General features: G+C 43.1%; 1 protein-coding gene across 3 annotated transcripts in view; it reads right to left on the bottom strand.

Moving 5' to 3' along the window:
- Positions 1 to 19156, bottom strand: part of CAPRIN1 (cell cycle associated protein 1) — a 64567-nt gene that overhangs the window by 6606 nt on the left and 38805 nt on the right. For 2 of the 3 annotated variants that reach the window (XM_059722754.1, XM_006259975.4), the window contains 6 exons: positions 12016 to 12171; positions 11528 to 11636; positions 11096 to 11157; positions 10448 to 10558; positions 9765 to 9914; positions 8007 to 8157 (listed from right to left, as the gene is read on the bottom strand). In XM_059722754.1, coding sequence (XP_059578737.1) covers positions 8007 to 8157; positions 9765 to 9914; positions 10448 to 10558; positions 11096 to 11157; positions 11528 to 11636; positions 12016 to 12171 — 739 coding nt within the window. Of the gene's footprint in view, positions 1 to 493; positions 2577 to 8006; positions 8158 to 9764; positions 9915 to 10447; positions 10559 to 11095; positions 11158 to 11527; positions 11637 to 12015; positions 12172 to 19156 lie in introns of those variants that run through there. The other variant, XM_059722755.1, reaches the window with a different exon arrangement.

Raw genomic sequence — 19156 nt, 5'->3', positions numbered from 1 at the left:
TGTGAGGGAAGATGGGGGAACCCCCACCCCCCAGTCTCGTCCTCACATGGCACAGCAGCAACAGGCAAAGAGTGCTAGGGGTGCTGGCTCTGGCCAGTGCTGCACATCACGGCGACAATCACCTCTAGTGCTGGTGCTCCCCGCCATCCAGCCCCCACATTTGTGTGGCATCAGAGGGAAGCCCCATGTGCTGTACCCCACTGCCTTCCCCATGCCCTGCTGCGTAGGTCGTACAACTCTGCGGAGAAGGCAGTAGGCTACTGCACATGGTGCTTCCCTCCAGTGCCATGCAAGTGTTGGGGTCGAAATTTTTTTTCTCTGGAAAAATTTCCAATGCAATAAATAGAATCTGATCTGATTTAGCATGTTTATTTGACTTATATTTAGTAAACAAATGTAAAAAAGTACCCCCATGTTAATTTTATGTCCCAATAGTCACAAGTATTTGAACTGAAATATTTGATTAGGAAAAAATTAGATACAGTACACTTAATGTGGTTTAAATGTTATATTCAAACAAATTCAAAGCTTTATGTGGAAAGAAATTATTTTTATTGAATACTTGTAAACATGTAAATACAATACACAATAGCATGTACTTCCCTTACATTGCTTGTTTAAATTTAAGAAAAAAAAATGAAGGCACTGAAAACTATTGACACACTAATTTTAGCACATCCAAAGAAGTGTGCATGATATGCTGTGGTTGTCCCCTCATCTGCTTCAACGGAGTTTAACTCTTTTCCACTGAGGTCATTGCAGCACCTCCAGTTTCACTGTCACTATCCGTAGAATCACCTTCACTACTTATTTCCATTTCTGAATTGGATTGAGGCAAATCTGGTTCAGAACTACTTGAACCACATTCTCTTTCACTAAAGGATAGTTTTACCAGTGAGTCAATGGGCAAGGGCAACTTATTGTCACACTACATCTTCTTCATTAATTGTGCTTCGCACTGATTCTCCAGAAGCAAGAGATTTTGAGAAATAAAAACAAGCTTAGTGGTGCATTCCTTTGTTAGTCTAGTCCTCTTTTCTGTCTTGATTGAGCTGAAAGCCTTCCAGTTCTGTTCACAAGTTGTGTTGGTGGAATGCATAGGATCCATAGAGCAATCCTAGACAACAGTTGGGTGTTATAGTATCCCTTCCACCATGTGAGAGGAGACATTCTCTGCTGCCTGCCAAACGATGTCTTTTCTCCGAAGCTTTTCTTTTGGGCAGTACTCGGTAATGTCTGTCATCATGGCTATGTTGTCAATGTTGGGGACCTCGTTAGCTACTCCCATAATTGTATCAAGAGCAATAGATAATTCATCTTCTGATAAATGTTTTTCTCTGTATTGAAGATCCAAAACATTTGCTGCCAGATGAACTGGATGAGAGCAAAACTCAGATCTCTTAGTAAACATATGTTTTACTTCTTTTTTGGATAGGGATAAGGAAGGCAAAAGCTTAATTAGTTTTTCATTCAGTTGGCTGAATATCTCTGAAATATTTGAGACTTGGTGCATCTCCTTCAAGTTTCTTAATAGCCACTGAAACTGGTAGTAGCAAACTGAATGCTCCTTGAACTCGAACCCAAACACACAGTTGTGGAGAATATGCTTCCGAATGTTCACGGGAATAATCTGGGATACTGTGTCATCTACTGACGCACACTGCAAACAGTTCTTTGTGCACGGCAAACTATGTAAACACTTTGTAGCAGAGCCCCATCTAGTTTCTCTTAGCAATTAAAAGTGCACTTTCCTTCTCCTGCTTCTCTTTCTGTAATTTCTTCAAAGTCTGATTAGCAACATGATTACTGAATACCTTCACAATGGCTTTGCAGTTTGCCAATACTGTCTTCATTGTATTCACACTTACTATGTCCTTTGCCAAAACATTCAACCCATGAGCAAGACAGCCAAATACTATTAAATGAGGATACTTTGCCTTTAATATTTGCCACGCAGTTTTCATGTTACTCACATTATCAGTTATACAAGGGCTGGTACCCTGGAGGGACCTGCACTTTCAATCTCTTCACTCAGTAATTTGAGCTATGCATTCACCTGTATGATGAGAAGATTTGGTAACAATTGCTTTCAGAAATATTGGTTCAGGTGTTGCTAACAATGTTCAATAAAGGATAGCCTTGTATATCAGTCCATCAATCTGACATCAGAGTCAGTGACTGTGCTCGACCAATCCTCTGAATAGCCATTCTTTGAACTCTGTCATACTCTCCAAGAGACAATGGGATAAGCGATAACATGATGGTAACTTATACAATGGACAAATTAGTTTGTAACGTTCCTTCCAGTATTGATTTTCAGTTATGGAAAGAGGTGTACCACTTGCAACTATAGCTTGAGCTAATGTCTCATCTGATTTTTCCTGAACTACTTTTGACATTTTGTCCACAAAGCTTGATAAAAAGCTTGACTGTCTTGAACGGCTACTCATGGTGGATCGCATATCCGGCGACAGTGATCTTCAAAGCAAGGATCCTGCTTCTTCCCCCAGACCTGGAAGCTCAACATTTTCATTTTCCATTTTTTGCAGATCTATTTCACTCAAGTTACCAAGTTCCTGCAACAAAAGGGGGAAAAAATTTTTATTTTAGCTTATTCTAGTCTGGTCTCATCCATCAGAAGAAGTGGCAGGGAGCTTGCCCCCACCCCCCGCCAGAAAAAACACTCTGCTGCTCAACTTGCTGCTCAGTTGCCTTGGAACTGCAGAACTAAAGGGAAGCATAGTCCGATGGCAGAGGCCAGACTAAGCTCACTCTGCTGGGTTGAAATAGATAACTATTTATCTATTACGTAATTTTTTTTTTTTTAAGGTACTGTTAAGCCTAAGGTACTTTGGGGGTGCTTAGTGTAAACAGAAAAGCAGGATACAAATATTTTAAATGGATAAAAAATAACTAAATAAATAATAGTCCAGAGTTGCATTAACAACTTTTAAAATTATAATGTTTTAAAACAATATAGATGGTAGTCTAGACTATGCTAGCCTGCGTGTTGTTTAACGTATTAATTTGTTTACTTACATAGGATTCCTGAAGTAGTCTTTTCTCAGATGATGTTATTCCACCACTTGGTTGTATTAGCTTTCTCTATATGGCTTGTACTTTCAGGACAGTTTCTAAATACTATTAAATATGTCTTCATTCTTGTTGCGTTGTTAGCATACTCCTGCCCGCAATATTTACATCTACCAACTTTTCTTCGTTCCTTCAGTGACTTGAACTTCACTATAATGATGCCACACACTAGTTTTTTTTCTGATTAGGCATTATTATGACTACTTGAAACCAAAAGCACTAAAAAACTAACAGATATTATGTAAACACTTCCAATTTCCCCAATTCAAGAAAAGAAATGAGACACTGCTCTGTGCGTTTGCTGAACTGAATGTGAAACAAAAGTTAATCAGTTTTAGTTTTGGTCATGCGTTCACTTGCGATCTGAGAATAAGAATTTTATAAGAATAAGAAGAAAATACGAATTTTAGCTTTGGTTTTGATTTGACCTGTACAGCCAACTGGGTGAATTCATAACTTGATTTTTGGTTTGGATTATTAGGTGAGTGTATTTACCCTCCTATTTACAAATGAATAAAACATATATGTACTCTCTCCCACACTTCCTAGGGAGAATCACCTGAAAAACATTATTTTCCGGAAAATTTTCCACCCCACATCTCTGCTCTGGTGCCACGCAAGTACAGGGGCTGCACATGCAGGGAAGTAAGAGAGGCAGCCCAGCTGGGCTGTGCCCCTCACACCTATGCGCAGCACTGACTGGAGCTGCACAGTGACTAGGGTGCCTGCTGCTGCCACCAGCCAGGGCTGTGCGCAATGGGGGGAGTTTGTGGCAGGGTCCCCACACCCCTATACCCTGCCCACCAGAGGTATACCAGCAGGCACAGGCTGTGTGCTGCCGCCAGCCCCAGCCCCACACTCCTGCCTAGCTGCAGCTCCCCCTCCACCACTTTCCTACCTGGTGCCAAGAGCAAGCAGGTCCCCTGGTGCCTGCCTGCAGGGGATAGGGCTGCACCAACCAAGCACTGAGACTGTCCCTGTTTACGTCTCCATCTCCTGCAAGCGACGCGTCCCCAGCTGAGTCCAGCCCTGTCCCAAGAGCAGCACTGAGCCTGGTGCTGCTCGCAGGGGATGGGGCTCGGCTCAGCTGAGCCCAGCTGCAACCCGTGAGCGGCACTGGCTGGGTCACATCCAGTGCAACTCAGAGGATGGGGCCACACCAGCTGAGCACCAAGTCCTCCCTCATCCCCTGCAAGCCAGGTGTGAGTGGCACCTGGCTTGCAGGGGATGGAGCCATGCCACCCAAACACTGAGCCTGGCCTGGTCTGCCTTGAACTGTGCTGCCAAACGCCAAGCTCAGTGCCACTCAGAGGGGATGGGCTGGACTCAGCTGGTGCTGCCTCATCTCATGCGAGCGGTGGTGGTGTAGCCCAGAAAGCACTGCTTGTAGGGAATGGGGCCGTGCCAGCTGAGCACTGAGCCCAGCCCCATGCCCGATTCTTTTATGTTCTTTTATGTGGCACCGTGTAGAAATCGAGTTTGATTTTTAAGACCCCAAAATTGAGCTTCAAAACCCAATGTATACGCCGTGAAATACAGTACATGGTAAAGCATGAGTCTTTTGGTTTTGGACCATATCATGCATAGATTGTACTAAGTAGGTGCTAAAGTTCTGTTTAAAAGTCTGTTTATGGAGTACCTGTGCCAAAATTTGCAGGTGTTTCAAAAAAGGTAAAATGCATCATTTCTGGGTGAACTAAGTCTAGAGATACTATGTGCAAATTGCTACAGCTATATTTATCTTAAAATCAGTTTTTTCAAATTTGTTCGTCACTTACATGTGCTCAGGGAGAGCAGAGTCTGATAGAAAGAAAGGGAAGGGAATGCCGGGGAAAGAACTTGAAGAAGGGAGGGCAGCAAAGGTGCTACCTGACCTCCCAGATTTGTTTTGCCTGTTGTAGCAGTGGGAGGTTGACAAATTGAAGACAAACCTCCAAAAATTAGATTCTATGCTTACTAGCCAATTGCTCATCAAGAATGGCGGGCGGCGCGCGCGGGAACAGAGGCCTGCGCCCCTTCCCCCACCTGCCTCGGGCCAGGGCTGGGCTGCTCCCCTCCATGTTGCTTCAGCCCAGGACCAGGACTGCTCCCTGCCTCCCCCCACCACTTCGGGTCAGGGCCTGCAACCACAGCGGCGCGCAGCTACTAGTAACCCCCCTTCCTATTCTCCTACCTCCCCTGTCCCCTGCCCTCCCTCCCAGATGTTGTGGGGTGCTGGTCCCCGATTCCAAGGAGCAGACTGGGGGAAACAAGGCCAGCATGCTCCGGTCCCTGTTGTCCCCCTCTGCCTGCAAGGGGCTTCAGTCATGGCGGCGCACCGCTGTCTGTCCAGTGCACTCTGATTGGCTGCCGAGACAGCCAATCAGAACACGAATAAAGTGTTACAGACAAACAGATTTAGGCTTTTATAATATTAGAATGTATGCATTTATAGAATCCAATTATTGGGGGGTTGTCTTATATTTGAATAAATACAGTATTTGAATGCATGTAAGCAGCCTGTGTTAGGCCCTTAGCAGACATTCATTTAATGGTGCAATGGGACCTGTTCCCTGACCCTAATAAATGTGCTTCCTGCCACATATGCATGGCAGGAAAATCATGTCACCACTACTTGCCAATGCAGGAAGAATCCAGGATCATGATTGTAAGCTTCCCCTGCAGTGGCATGTTAAAAGTCATGTGCCTCGTTAGCCAATTCAGTCTTGGGACTGGCACATACAATCATCTAATTGGGGGTCCCAGCCCCGGGACTGCAGAGCCAGCTGGAGAAACGTGTGGTCCTAGAGAGCTGTCAACTAAACCCCACCATGCAGCTGGCATCAGGCTTCATGGGAGTGGACCCTGCCACACATTCAGTTTAAGATGCAATGGAAATGAGCCATAAAATTATTATACATATTTTACAGAATAAATTTGTGGCTGATTTCACATTTTGTTGGGCCATTAAATTGCCTGAAGGTGTGACTGGGTTACTAATGAAGATGCAAGTACTGTAACATATCTCAGGTGTAGCTATACTGAGTGATGGAGGGATTACAGGAAACGCATTAGTAGAGTGCAACTGCAATATGTAAAGGTCTGGAGAATTCAGACCCCTCTGGATAAGACTGAGCCCCACTACCACACATGCCTATCTATCCTGAGATTCAGTAGACCTCATTTCAGTGCTGAATCCTACAGGCATATAAACAAACATTGCCAGGGACAATCGGAAATGAAGTGGTATATAAGTGACTGCTGGGGGGCAGGGGAAGGGGAAGGGTGGAGGTTGTTCCCAACCAAAATACTGTCATCTTGGCAGCCAAGATGACAGAAGAAGGACCCAGCCAGCCAGCCGGCCTCCTCAGCCAGCCACCATCCGGAGACACTGCCAAAGGGCAACACTAAGCACTGCCCATCTCTAACATTGTCCTTCAGTGGCAATTTGAGGAGGGAAAGGAGGCTCTTTTACTTCTGTTAAGGTTTTTTTTTAATTTAATGTTGGGGGGGGTATGTTTTCACTGGAGGGAGGGAGGGGGGGCAGTGAGGAGGTAGCCATAGCCCCTCTGTAGGAAAGAGGGGTGTTGGGCTTTGCACAGTGAGGGGCTCTGGCATCAGGAGCTCTCCCCATGCTGCCAAGCAGAGAAGCAGCAGCCACAGGAGCAATCCGCAAAGAAACGGTGGTGACTGGATCCTAACATCTGCCCTCCTCTGACCCAAACTGGGTCGTTCTAGTCCACAACCCAAAAGGGTTGTTACACTTGGTCATTAGCATGTAATAAGTTACTTATTGGAGTCTGGTACCTTCTGTTGCTGAATAAAGACACTAGAGGGACCAGCTTACAACACAGTCACATGAATTCTTGATTAGACAGCTTAACAGTACATTGACATGTGTCCCATCACATACTTTTCTATACATCCTTCTTATCAGGCCTTTTCAGCCATGTCCCAACTTCAAACAAACCTCCTCCCACTAATAAGGCAGAGGCATGGACCTTGAATTTGTATTTACTGGTTTGTATGGGTTTAAGCCTGCATTATCACCAGGATACCCTCAGATCCCTGGTCACCTGGGCAGAAAAGGAAGCCCAACATCAACGTACATAGGAAAATAAAGTGTGAATCAAAAATCTCCTTCATATCCAATTCTCCCCTCTTTTTCCACGCAACAATCCTATACACTTCCTTTCCCCACATCCAACCTCCTTATTTCTGGCTGCCAGAAAATATGTGCATGGGTATTGTTTCCTAAAAAAAAATCTTTCAGGACTGTCTATAGTTTAGATTTGTGCTAAATGTAGCTTTCATAATAGATAGATAGAGAAGAGACAGAAGAGAAAAGAGAGAAGAGAAATTAAACTAGCTTAACCTTTTCAATTCAGAACTACTTCAATTTTGTTTCCCCAAAAGGGACCTGCATGTCATTTACTGGCTGGGTTAAGTACTGAATAACAGATCAGTATGGGAATAATCAGATCATGATGCAGACTCACAATGTGTGCACAAAATTTTCATAGAATCTATGAAGCCTGCCTTCCTTCTTTGCGGAAAAGGGAGACCTATTTCTTGAAGAATACCTAACATTTGGATGAAGTAAATCCCTCTCTTTCCAGGAGGATACACCAAAATACAGAACAACGCAAGCAAACACATGAATTTTAAAGCACCTGTGTATTACCAACAATAAATACAATAGAACTAGCATTTCAGTATATTTGCTGCAAAGTTTTAAGGGCACAGCATAGATTGAGAGAAGCGCACGTATTCTTAAAATGCTTTCAGATTCTACCCAATAAGTCACTAAGAGCCATAGACACAAACACTTTTCAGTTTACAGCTTGAACACCCTTGGTAGGTATTTGATATATTATAATCTGCCACTTAACACCTTACTTTGTGTCTAACAGTTTTATCTAAAGTAAGTTTACCTGTCTGGAGCTGTTCTTGCTGTAGCTCTGATTGTTCTACTTGGTGAGGCTGACTGGAGAAACTCTGGTTGTAACTGGCCTGGTACTGATTTTGTTGTTTAAGGGTTTCTGGCTCATTGACGGGAGGAACAGGTGCATTCATATTGAACACCTATAGTGTTAGGGGAACAACAACAACATAAAAAAAAAAAAAATATAGCTGGCTGGTTCAATTCTGCCTTTAAAAAAAAAAAAAAATTCCACACTTCTTACTTACCTTGTGCATATAATAAGACCAGGTACACTTGGGTCTCTCTTTTGCAAATTTGTTTTGTGTGAATTCACTTACATGTGATGACCTTATTTATGCCAGAAATTCGCATTGTGCAAGAAAAATCCGATCTTATGCGAAGTCAGCTGGCAATGAGCTCCCTGCAGGCTGGCAGAGTTCCAGCCTGCAGGGAGCTGGGAGCAAGTGGAAGGAAGGCAATGGGACAGGGGGCATCACGTGCACATACAGTACATGCACGTGGCCCCAAGCAGCCTCGAGGGCAGCTCCAGCAGGTAAGTGGGGGAGAAGAGGGGGATTAAGGTCCCTGCAGGGAGGGAGTGGGGCAGGGCTGGGGCTGCTCTCCAGCCAGGGGGTGCTTGGGGCCCAGGGCAGAGCCTCCATTGGCTCATTAGGGGAGGGGGAGGACCAGCTCCCCGCTGCACACTTCCAAGGGAAAGGGGTGGATGCATGGGTGCCATGGGCCCTGGCCCCGAACCTGGGCCTGGCTCCTCTCCCTGCCTGGTTCCCAGAGCCCAGCACCCCACTGCCCTGGCCACGTGCCTCCCGTGGCACAGTGCTGTGCCACTCAAACAGTGGCAGGCACAGGAGGCATGTCCCCAGGGCAGCGCAGGACAAGCAGATACCCATTCCCTGCTGCCCTGCCTCAGGTGCCTCTCCAGCCCTGTGGGCATGACTTGGCACAACTGGAAACAGCAGGGCTGCGTGGAGAGGCTAGGAGCTCCCTGCTACACTGGGTTATGCCCGCCAGGCTGTGGAGGTTCGGGGGCAAGGAAGCAGGGAGCAGCGGGGCTGAGTAGAGAAGGTGCTCACCCCATGCTACAAGCAGCAGCTTGCGCAGCAGGCACATTGCCAAGTTGGTGCGAAATGAGCATCTTCTCCATGCGGCCCTTCTGTTCCCTGCCCCGGGTGCCTCCACAGCCCAGTGGGCACGACCCAGCGCAGCACGGAGCTTGTAGCTTCTCTGTGCAGCCCCACTGTTGCCAGCCACACTAAGTCGTGCTCACTGGGCTGGAGAGGCACCCAGGGAAGAGAAGCAGGGCAGAGCCAGGAATGGCAAGCACCTGTTGTTCCCTGCCATCTGCTTCCCTCCCCTTGGTGCCTCTCAAGCCTGCCCCGTACTGCCCTGGCAGCACACCCCCTGCACGTGCCGCTGCCTGCAGCGCAGAGCTCGCAGCCTCTTTGCACAGCAGTTATTGTATTGCACGATTACTGGTTGAATTTGTAATGGAGGGGGGGAGGGGGGAAGGGAGGGCAAGAGAGACAGAGTGAGGCTGGTATGTATCCCTATTAATTACATGTAATAATGGATTCGTTTTATGCAAATTCACTTTATGTGAGGTTTTTTTGGAATACAATCCTCACAAAGAGAGAGACCCAAGTGTAACAAGTACGACAAAGCAATTACATAACCAATTCCAGTCATAGTGGCAACCAAAAGAGGTTTTAACCAAGAGCAAGTGGATTCAGTATTAAGTTTTGGTACTTACCGTTTGCATGGATTGGAATGGTGCTGCATTAACATTAATTCCACTGCTATGCAAAGGTTTGCTAGACCCAGTCTGGAATACTTGAGGCTGGGATACAGTGGGAATTGATGAAGATGCTGGTGTCTGGTCTGCACTTAAAGACATTGAAGCCTATCAATGGAAATAAAGTGCATCTTAGCAACTCTTGACTGATACAAAGCATGTGATGTCACATTACCCTGGTACAAATTATAGGTGGGGTCTAAAAAAATGTTTCTACTGATAAACAGATGACTCCTACTTTAACTGAGCTATTACCAATATCTGTAACACACAAGGACAAAAGAGACTGAACAGAATTAAAAGCAAGCTCATCTGACATGCACTAGACAAGGTCAATAACATGTTCTTCCTTCTTCAATGCATACATGTTCATGAGCTAGATTTGTTCTTCCACAAGGTGGTAGACTGACAACAATTACTATTCCTCAGCTAACAGATAACCCAGTTTAATATCAATATCTGACCAAAGATGACTGAAGCTATAAACAGGGTCAAATGAAGAGCCCCTATCATTTGATACCTAAAATTAGTATTTTAAAATTATGAAACTATCTTCAAAAGGGATAAACACTAGCCTTTTCCAGACCTGAAGACTGAGCTAGTACAGGGTTTCCACAGCAAGATGAAATCATACAACTTGCCTGAAGCTGGTCAATTGATTCTTTCTGTGGCCGCTGCTCTGTTGTATGAGAAGGCTGATACATGGGCTGCGATGCTGTGTAGCCCTCACTTGTTGAAGAAACCAAAGGGACCTGCCAGAAAAAAAAAAAGAAAGAAAAAATATAGCGTAAGTTCCTTCAAGTTTCACTAAACACACACAATCAGGCAGAACTTGCGCTTGTGATTAATATCCTGTTAAGAAATCCAATACTGCTGTAATTTATCACATATAAACTTGTACATTTCCCTTGAAAAACGGGTGGGGAAAATTGGGGTGAGCATTATATGCAAGGAAAAGGGCTCTCTACTTGTATGGTAGAAAATATGGTAGAGGGAAGAGGGGACAGGGAGTGGTCTCACTGTTAATTATTGCTGCTCTGAGAGCCATGGCAATTACTGCTACATCCGCAGCCTTCCCCTGTCAATAGAAAAAACTTTCTTTTTAGTTCAACCCTAATCTAGTTTAGACACACCAAAACTGAAGCAGCCAAGACACTTATAAATGTAATAAAAGTCTTAAATGGAAGAACAAAAGATTTCTGATCAACTCCTTACAAACCAAGACTCAACAATTAAAGGAAACAAATCCAACTCAAGATGTAGCAAATATTTACTGAGGATATTCTTACCTGCGTAGCTTCCGGCTGCACAGGAACCTGGGTAGGCTGGGCAAGTCTTGATTCAGCATGAACTGCAAACATAGTGATTTGATTACATAAATTAGTGTTTCAGATAGACCCTACACAGTATTAATAAAGCAGTGTACCACCCTACCAATTAAGTTGCCTGACACCTAATATTTGTTGACACTGTTTTCCTGTTCTTACAACTTTGCCTAACTTTAAACAGTTAGTTGGCTATTTTCCTTGCTGTGCATCTGTCTGAGTCTGAGTTATTTTATAAAACTGAACCTGTTGTTTCAGAGAACAAAGCTAAGGCAAAACCTATCATGTCCGCCCCCCCCAATTTTAAACTTTACAGACAGCAAGACTTGAGGCACTTCTAGTTTACGTTTTGCAAGCCTCCCCCAAGATGCAGTTTTATGATTTACTGTTACAAACCTGGAGGGCAAACTATTTGCGGCATGTCCAAATTTTGTGCTGGATTCATGGGCTGTGCCGATACAATGGCAGGATCAAGAGCCTGATTCTCAAACTCCAGCATGGAGTCCTACAAGAAAAAAAAACAAAATTCAAACTTTTAATACATTTCTGAGTGCCTAAATTATAGATCTGTGAGCAAAGAGATTAGGTCCAAAATTAAGATTGCTAGACTTGTACAAAATATTTAAATTTAATTAAGATATGAAAAATTCCTGCAGCATAACCCCCAAATTACAGATTTTAGCTGACAACTACAAGGCATATGTCACTGAGCAGCTGAATGCTATGCTGCCAAACTAAATGAAGAGCAAAATGCAAGCAGCTAATCTGCACCTTACTATTTGGCTCAGTTAAATATATAACAAGTTTTTCTGCATGTCTTAGTAATTTAAGTAATTTTCTTCATTGTTTCTTAAACTAACTGACATCATGGAGCAACTACACACCTGCATGAAGTTATATGGGCCTTGCATCTGTGCCATGAGATCCTGTACTCGCTGCCTCCTAACAATAGGGTCTGCTTGAGCCACAGAAGCAAGTGTATGGGGTTCAGGAACAGTAGGTGAAGTAGACTGTGTTTGTTGTTGGAGTGAATTTACAACCTAGCAAGAGAAACGAGAATCAACTCAGTTACAGCTACACACAGGCTGAAACAATATCACATAAAAATAAGTAAAATATTGACAGCTTTATTGAAAAAGGACTCGTACATGCTAATAAATAAAGACTCGGTGGAGAGTCATTCTGTATCCTTCTACGATCATGCTAGCAATGGAGCTCCTATTACTTATAGATTGCCTACACTGGTGATTAAACCACACTTTTTGAACATTTCCATTGCTTTTATCAGACAACTATTTACTAAATAATGATATTGTGATAAAAGCTTTAGTAACTTTAAACATTATCCAGTACCTCCATGAGATTATACTACTTTGCTGGCAGAATAAATGCAAGACATTGTTTATATTATTTGTTTGTTGAACAGACTTAGAAGGTTTGTCTACACTTGTGAACTGACTAAAATTCACTAAAATTAGCATTCTTGAATAATTATTCCAGAATCACTTTCTATACAAGCACCTTTGTCTGTGTTTTCTTCCAAAGTTAATTAATTCACTAAATCAGAAATTAACATTCAATTTTGGAATAGCAGTAGCAATCCAAGGAGCAATTCCAGAATAAGCTACTTCAATGAATTTACAAGTGATGAAAAACCCCTTTGATTTGATTTACATCAAGAGATTTCCAGTCTCTGAACAGACACCAAAATATTTTGAGAATGGAACAGAGGTGCAGTTAAGCCATTTAAGTTTCGAGAGTCAAGTTACAACGGTCAACCAGCAGGCTCAAATCTGCTCTGCAGCCAAAACAAACAAAAGCATACAATGAATGTACGCTCCATGTATGCTCATGTATCTCCACCATACATGAAAAGTGACAGGCAGGATTTACCAGAGGTATTCCAGTAAGAAAGGAAAGGAAGAATAAGTAGAAATGGTTGGATGCACTGTGTATCAGGTGTTCAGCAATATGTGGGGTCACAGTATCAAAGCAAGTTGCATTGAGTATATTCATCCTGAAACCAATCAAGTTGGTGGTGGCGGCAAACAACAGAGGCTGGGAAGTCTGGTCTTCAGGACATTTCTAGACTACAGCCTTTGACAAAGGTGCAAAATGCAATAACAAGCCCTTCACAAAAATTCACTGGGGATATATTCTGTTGCCAACCTGTCCAGAACCTGTGTTTAAATGACTTCCAAGAAAATGTTGCCGAAAGAAAAAGAATACACAATCGTACTTGCAATGTAGGTGTATAAGACAAAAAGATGTTTTGTCATTGAATCACGCTTAAAGGAAAGAGGAAATTCAATTCTATGCTAAACGTTAATCTCCGATTCTGTCATTTGGGTTCCTTTTTTCCTACTCAAATCTAATGGTTTAGCTACCCCAAATACCGTATGTACTCAAAACCAAGGCAAGGTTCCCCACCCCCATTCAATATGGGGAGAAAACCCTCATCTTGGATTCAATTATAAGCAAGGGACCTCCCCCTGCCACATATCCCCAACAGCTACTGATCCTTATTGCCACCCTCCCACTCCACCTGCCCTCCACACAGCCTCTACTCTCCTGCCACCCCTATCATCTCCCCTCCACCACCATTTAACTTTTTGTTATAGCTCTGGCTTGGGCCCTACTTTGGACCAATGCAGGGAGCATGTGCTGCTTCTGGACCCAGCCTGGCCACACACTGGCAAAAGCAGCTCTGGCCATGGCTTCACAGCAGCAGCTGCCACTGCTTCAATAGCTACAGCAGGCTGGGGCTGAAGGTAGTAGCATGTGCTCTAAGCTCCCTGCCCCAGCCCAGAGCAGGGACTCTGAGTCAGAGCTACAAGGGAAAAGTAAGTGGTGGCAGGTAACAAGCTGGGGGGGAGTGTTACAATTGGTGGGAAGGTCAGGTGTCAGGGGGCACAGGCATGGGGGAAGGGGTAGTTAGAAGACATAAAACTATGGGGGAGAGGCAGAAGGCAAGGTGCAGGTAGGGAGGCAAGCAGCAGGGGGGTGGGGTTAGGGCACAGCTGGAGGAGCAGCTGCCACAGATTTGTTTCTGTGGGGGGAATGGCACCAAAAAAAAAAAGAAAGAAAAGAAAATGTGACCACATGTATGTCAAGCAGCCATTTAACACTGATTTTCAGTGGAAATAAGGTGACATCTCTCTCCTCCCCTACCCCCAAACACAGCAAACCTTCAGCTGCTACTCCTACACTGTGCACAACCACTGCATGCTTTGCTCTTCCCACTTCCCTCTGTAGGGAATGTAATGTGCAGGGGGAAGAAGGGGAATGGGAGCATGAGACACCCCCCCATCTCTATTTCAGTGCCCACCTCCTAAGACAGCACCCAGAGCCCAAGTCTCATTAACCCCCACATCACTATGCTACAAGGGACTGGCAGAAAGACAAGGCAAATGGACAGGGAGAACAGACAGTTTCCAGTTAGTTGGTAACTGCTTTGTTCACCTCAGTTGATCTAATCAACTTACCTGTTACCTCAGGTAGGAAATCAGGCCACTTTACTCCCTGCCCCCGCCCCCCCCTCCCCCAGGCAAAGGTATGGGGAGACCAAATTTAAAACAACCTTCCAAAAATAGATTCTAGACATGGAAAACTATAAACAAGTTAATAAATGTTCCATGTTCAGAATCTAATTATCTGGCCAGGAGGGTAGGTGGTAGGGGGTTACCTTAAATTCCAAGTCATCTTGGATTCAGGTAAATCTGGTAGTTTGAAAAATAAATAATTTTTTTTTAAAAAGTCACTAACTTTACAAAAAGTTACTACCTGTTTGAAACTAGTAATTCACATAAATTCAGCAACTGCCTAGGCATTTCCAGAACTCAAAATAGCTATTCAGATGTTGCTAAACTTTTAGATACTTCTGCTACAGTAAACAAATATTCCTATCAAATACTTGTTCTGCAACATTTGTGCACAAAACATGAAAAGTGCTTTAATATACTTTAAAGCCAATGACCAAATTCTACCTCCCCTAACAAAGTTATCACCAGTTTTGTGAGGCTGTATTGTCCTCAGGGGGAAACTTAGAACATCAACATTTCTTCGCATCACAAGTAACCCTGGAGCAAAGGGTGGAGGGGAGTATGACACTGATAAATGCAAGAGCATGGCTGTATGTGCTCCCCCAGCTGGGAGCTCCAGTTAGCTGACCAGCATTCCTAGTCTCTGAAGCACACAGGAATATTAAAGGGCTCCAGTGTGCTCCAGAGACTGGGAATACTGGCCACATGTTCAATTAAAGGCATGATAGGAACCAGCCACAAAGTTACACATATGTAATTACACACATGTATAATACCTTTGTGGCTCATTCCTCATTTTATCACGCCCTTAATTGAATAGATGTGTGGCCAGGTCACTATGTCAGGCATCCCAGTTACTGGGATCTCCTTAAAAGGCAAAAAGGAAATATGTATTAAAGCCCAATTCTTATTTGCTGCTAATTCTGTGTAAAATGTAACAAAGACTGTAATGCTGTTTGGTGAGAGGATATTAAACACTGAAACACACTTTGAAGAATTATTCAGAATGCAAATGTGTCTCCTATAACAATATAAAAGCTTTGACAAGAACCAATTTTCTCTATAAACTTAAAAAACTTTGTAGGCAAATTATGCAATTAACAAGTCTAATACATCAAGATTTGGAACAGACTACAGCCAACTGAAGTGATCCAAGAGATAATTTGACAGGTTTTTTCCCCTGCATGAAAAGGAAGTTAGCCAAATATTCAATTTAGAAAGAAAACATCAGTAAGTTCAATGGCAAAGCTGAACAAGCAGCAAAATTCTGTCTCCTTATGCATGCATACTATAAACAGGGGTGTCAAACTCATCTGGTGAGCAGCACCCCAGCATTTGCTTCAGCCAGTCTGTTTCTGCACCATATGTGGCACCTGCTTTAGCTAGATCAGGATGAAAGCCGCACAGTATCCACTCTAGCCAGTTTAGAGCAGGTGCAATTTTCACTGTGAATTGCAGATCAGCTGGAATAGGCACCACAGTCCTGGACTGGCCAGAGTGGACACTGCATCCAGTATGAGGGCGACCCACATACCCATCCCCACCCCCACATGCCAGATCCAGTGCCTGCTCTAGCCAGTCCAGGACCTGTGCCTTGGACAGGTTGGAGCAGGTGCTAGACTTGACATACTGCTTAAGGGAGGTGAGGTAGGGGGGCAGGGAATGGAACAAATAGGACTAGTCCCATGTGGGTATCACATGCAGCGCAGGTTCTACAGCAGACACCTTGTATGGCACATGTCCTGGTCCCCAAACACAGGGCTGAGCTGCTGTGGCATGGGTCAACTCAAGAGCTAGGACCAAATGTGACTGCATGAGTTGAATTTAGCCCACAGACTGTATCTTTGACACATATGCCTCACAATATTAGTTTTGAATTTTGACAGAGATGGACCAACCTACAGCATGCATGCTACGAAGCAGCTACTATGTAGCATGCAAACCCTGGGCACTTGGTAAAGGTAGGTGGCAGAATGGAGGCTGAAAGCAGAGCACAGGGCACAACCGCTGCTGCAAGAAGTAGTGTCAGGCATTATGGTCATCCCTGGCTCTGCAGCCACCATCACAGAATCATAGAAAATTAGGGCTGGAAGGGACCTCAGGAGGTCATCTAGTCGAACCCGCTGCTCAAAGCAGGACCATCCCCAACTAGATCATCCCAGCCAACACTTTCTCTAGCCGGGTCTTAACCTCCAAGGATGAAGAGTCCACAACCACATCCTTTCTATAGTGTTTTACTACCCTTCTAGAGAGAAAGTTGTTTCTAATATCTGTGGATCCTCATTTGCCATGTCAATCTGCAGTAGTTGTGGGGCCAGGGAAGTGTTAGCCTGGCTTTTGGCAATGACACTTCCTCTTGCAGCACCATCCTGCCCCTGCTCTGGTCTGTGTAGCTTCAGTCAGAAGTCCAAGCCTCTCCTACCCTGCCTCCATTCTGGTGCCCCAAAGCACATATTCCATCAGGTATAAAGGGTGGGTCAGGTGGCAAAGATCAGATAGAACTGACAGGGTAACCTTGGACGATCTTTTTGAAACTCAGTGGAGATTGCCTGGGTCAAATGCAACAGATTGCTAACCTTTCACAGAACACAACAAATTACTCAAGCTACTCAAATGTTGTTCCTTGCTCAAAAACTCCACCATATCAATTTATATTACCCTATCACTTTTTTTTTTTTTTTTTTCTTCTTCTTACAATACCATGGTCAGAAGCCTAGTAAGTAGAGACCAAGCCATATAGCTGCAATTAAATTGGTAATTAAATTGCCCAAGATGGAATGGGTGGTTAAACCTTCCAATTCCTACTGAAATAGGATTTAGCAAAAAAACAATGCCATTTAGATAACTGAAATAGCTGCCTGCCTTATCCATGGATATTTTATGTGTGTTATGCTGTATTTTTAAAGCACCTGTTAACCCTGTGGAAGTGCCAGTCAGAGTTCTACGATTTATATTGATCTTATATGAAAAGCAGGAATCCAGCCATTTGGATATGTACAAAATAAAAATTCTCCCCCAAATTATAGCATTTGCCTTTGGGCACACAGTACATTTCCTGAGAATTTACAAATGCATTCATTAGTTTCAATTATTCTTAAAAAGTTGGTTCTTAAAAGCAATGAAGCACCTCAACTAACTCAAACTTTTTTTTGGTCTCCATAAACATTAGACCAGGCATTTTGTTTTTAAGCCACCTAATTTTAGAGAAGTCTTGAAAACATCTTGTGTAACACATAGCCTTTGAAGAGATTTTAGTAATAATGTTCATCTTTTTTCTTTAATTATTTGTAATGTAACTGTCTTCACCAGCAGCTGAACAAGAAGTAACCAGTTATCAACATTAATGGGATATGTATTTGTGAGGGAGGGAAAAACCAAGGTATAGTTTCTTATGGCCACTAATGACACACAAAGAAAAAGAAATATGAAGAAGAATGCCTCTAAGAATATCAGTTTGATATTTCTAATATCTGTGGATAATAGATTAATATGGATCTACAAACTTAATTCATGTATTATATTTATATAGTTATTGCACAACATAAGTACAACTCAGTGTTCTCTGAGTATTCAAGTGTGTTCCAATAAATTAATATCTGGTGTCTTAAAATATAATCTTAAGTCTAAATGACCTGGGTTTATAATGCTCTTCTTAGATGCATTTCTAATACCCTTTACATAATTTTTTTTCTAAATAATTCAACCTAATATTTTAATTATTGTTATAGTACGGGAATAGTGTTTAAGTGCTATGACATGGCAAAATCAGCACTGGCAATGCATACAGAAAATAACTACAGATAGAATGGATGTGAAACTTCTAAGTATTCATTACATTTATTGGTGGCCTTCAAAACCACAAATTTCAGTTAGTCTTCAGATGCAGAATTTGGATGGCTGCTCTCTTGTATTTACCTCAGGGCTTAAATAGCCTAAAGACACAACATGGAAGTAAGGGGAAAAAAATTTAGTCTGGAACTTGCTTCCGAAAGAAGTCAAGATGAACCATGAGATTCGCCACCTTCAGGTACACTGAAATGAACTTGGTTCAATTTTTTTTTTTCAAATGGATTACTCAAGTCACAATTCCAACTCAGGAAACAAGCAGTTATGAAGGAGGAGACAGTATATAACTACATATTTTTCATTCAAGTTCCCATACAATATAACAGTAGATTCCTTACATATGTGAAGGATTAGAACATCTAATAAACCCTATCAGAGAAAGTGCTGTGATAGACATTGGCAAAGATAAACATGTTCTTAACTGTACTTTACAACAACTTCCATGAAGAACTTAAACACTTCTTTTAAGTATTTCCCTTTAAAAAACTGAATAGGAATAGAAATACGTGCAGTAAATGGACACATCTATTTTGGGGCCAAGTGTAACTTGTGGGTCAGCCAAGGAGATATGGTTGAGTTATGTGAAATTTTCTCCTTCCCCTCATAAAACTGCACAATACAACTCAACTCCACAGTG

The sequence above is a fragment of the Alligator mississippiensis genome, chromosome 2 (assembly GCF_030867095.1).
Source record: "Alligator mississippiensis isolate rAllMis1 chromosome 2, rAllMis1, whole genome shotgun sequence".
NCBI classification, from domain to species: Eukaryota; Metazoa; Chordata; order Crocodylia; family Alligatoridae; genus Alligator; species Alligator mississippiensis.
Note: the sequence above shows the minus strand (reverse complement) of the source record. Positions and strands in the feature narration are given on the sequence as shown.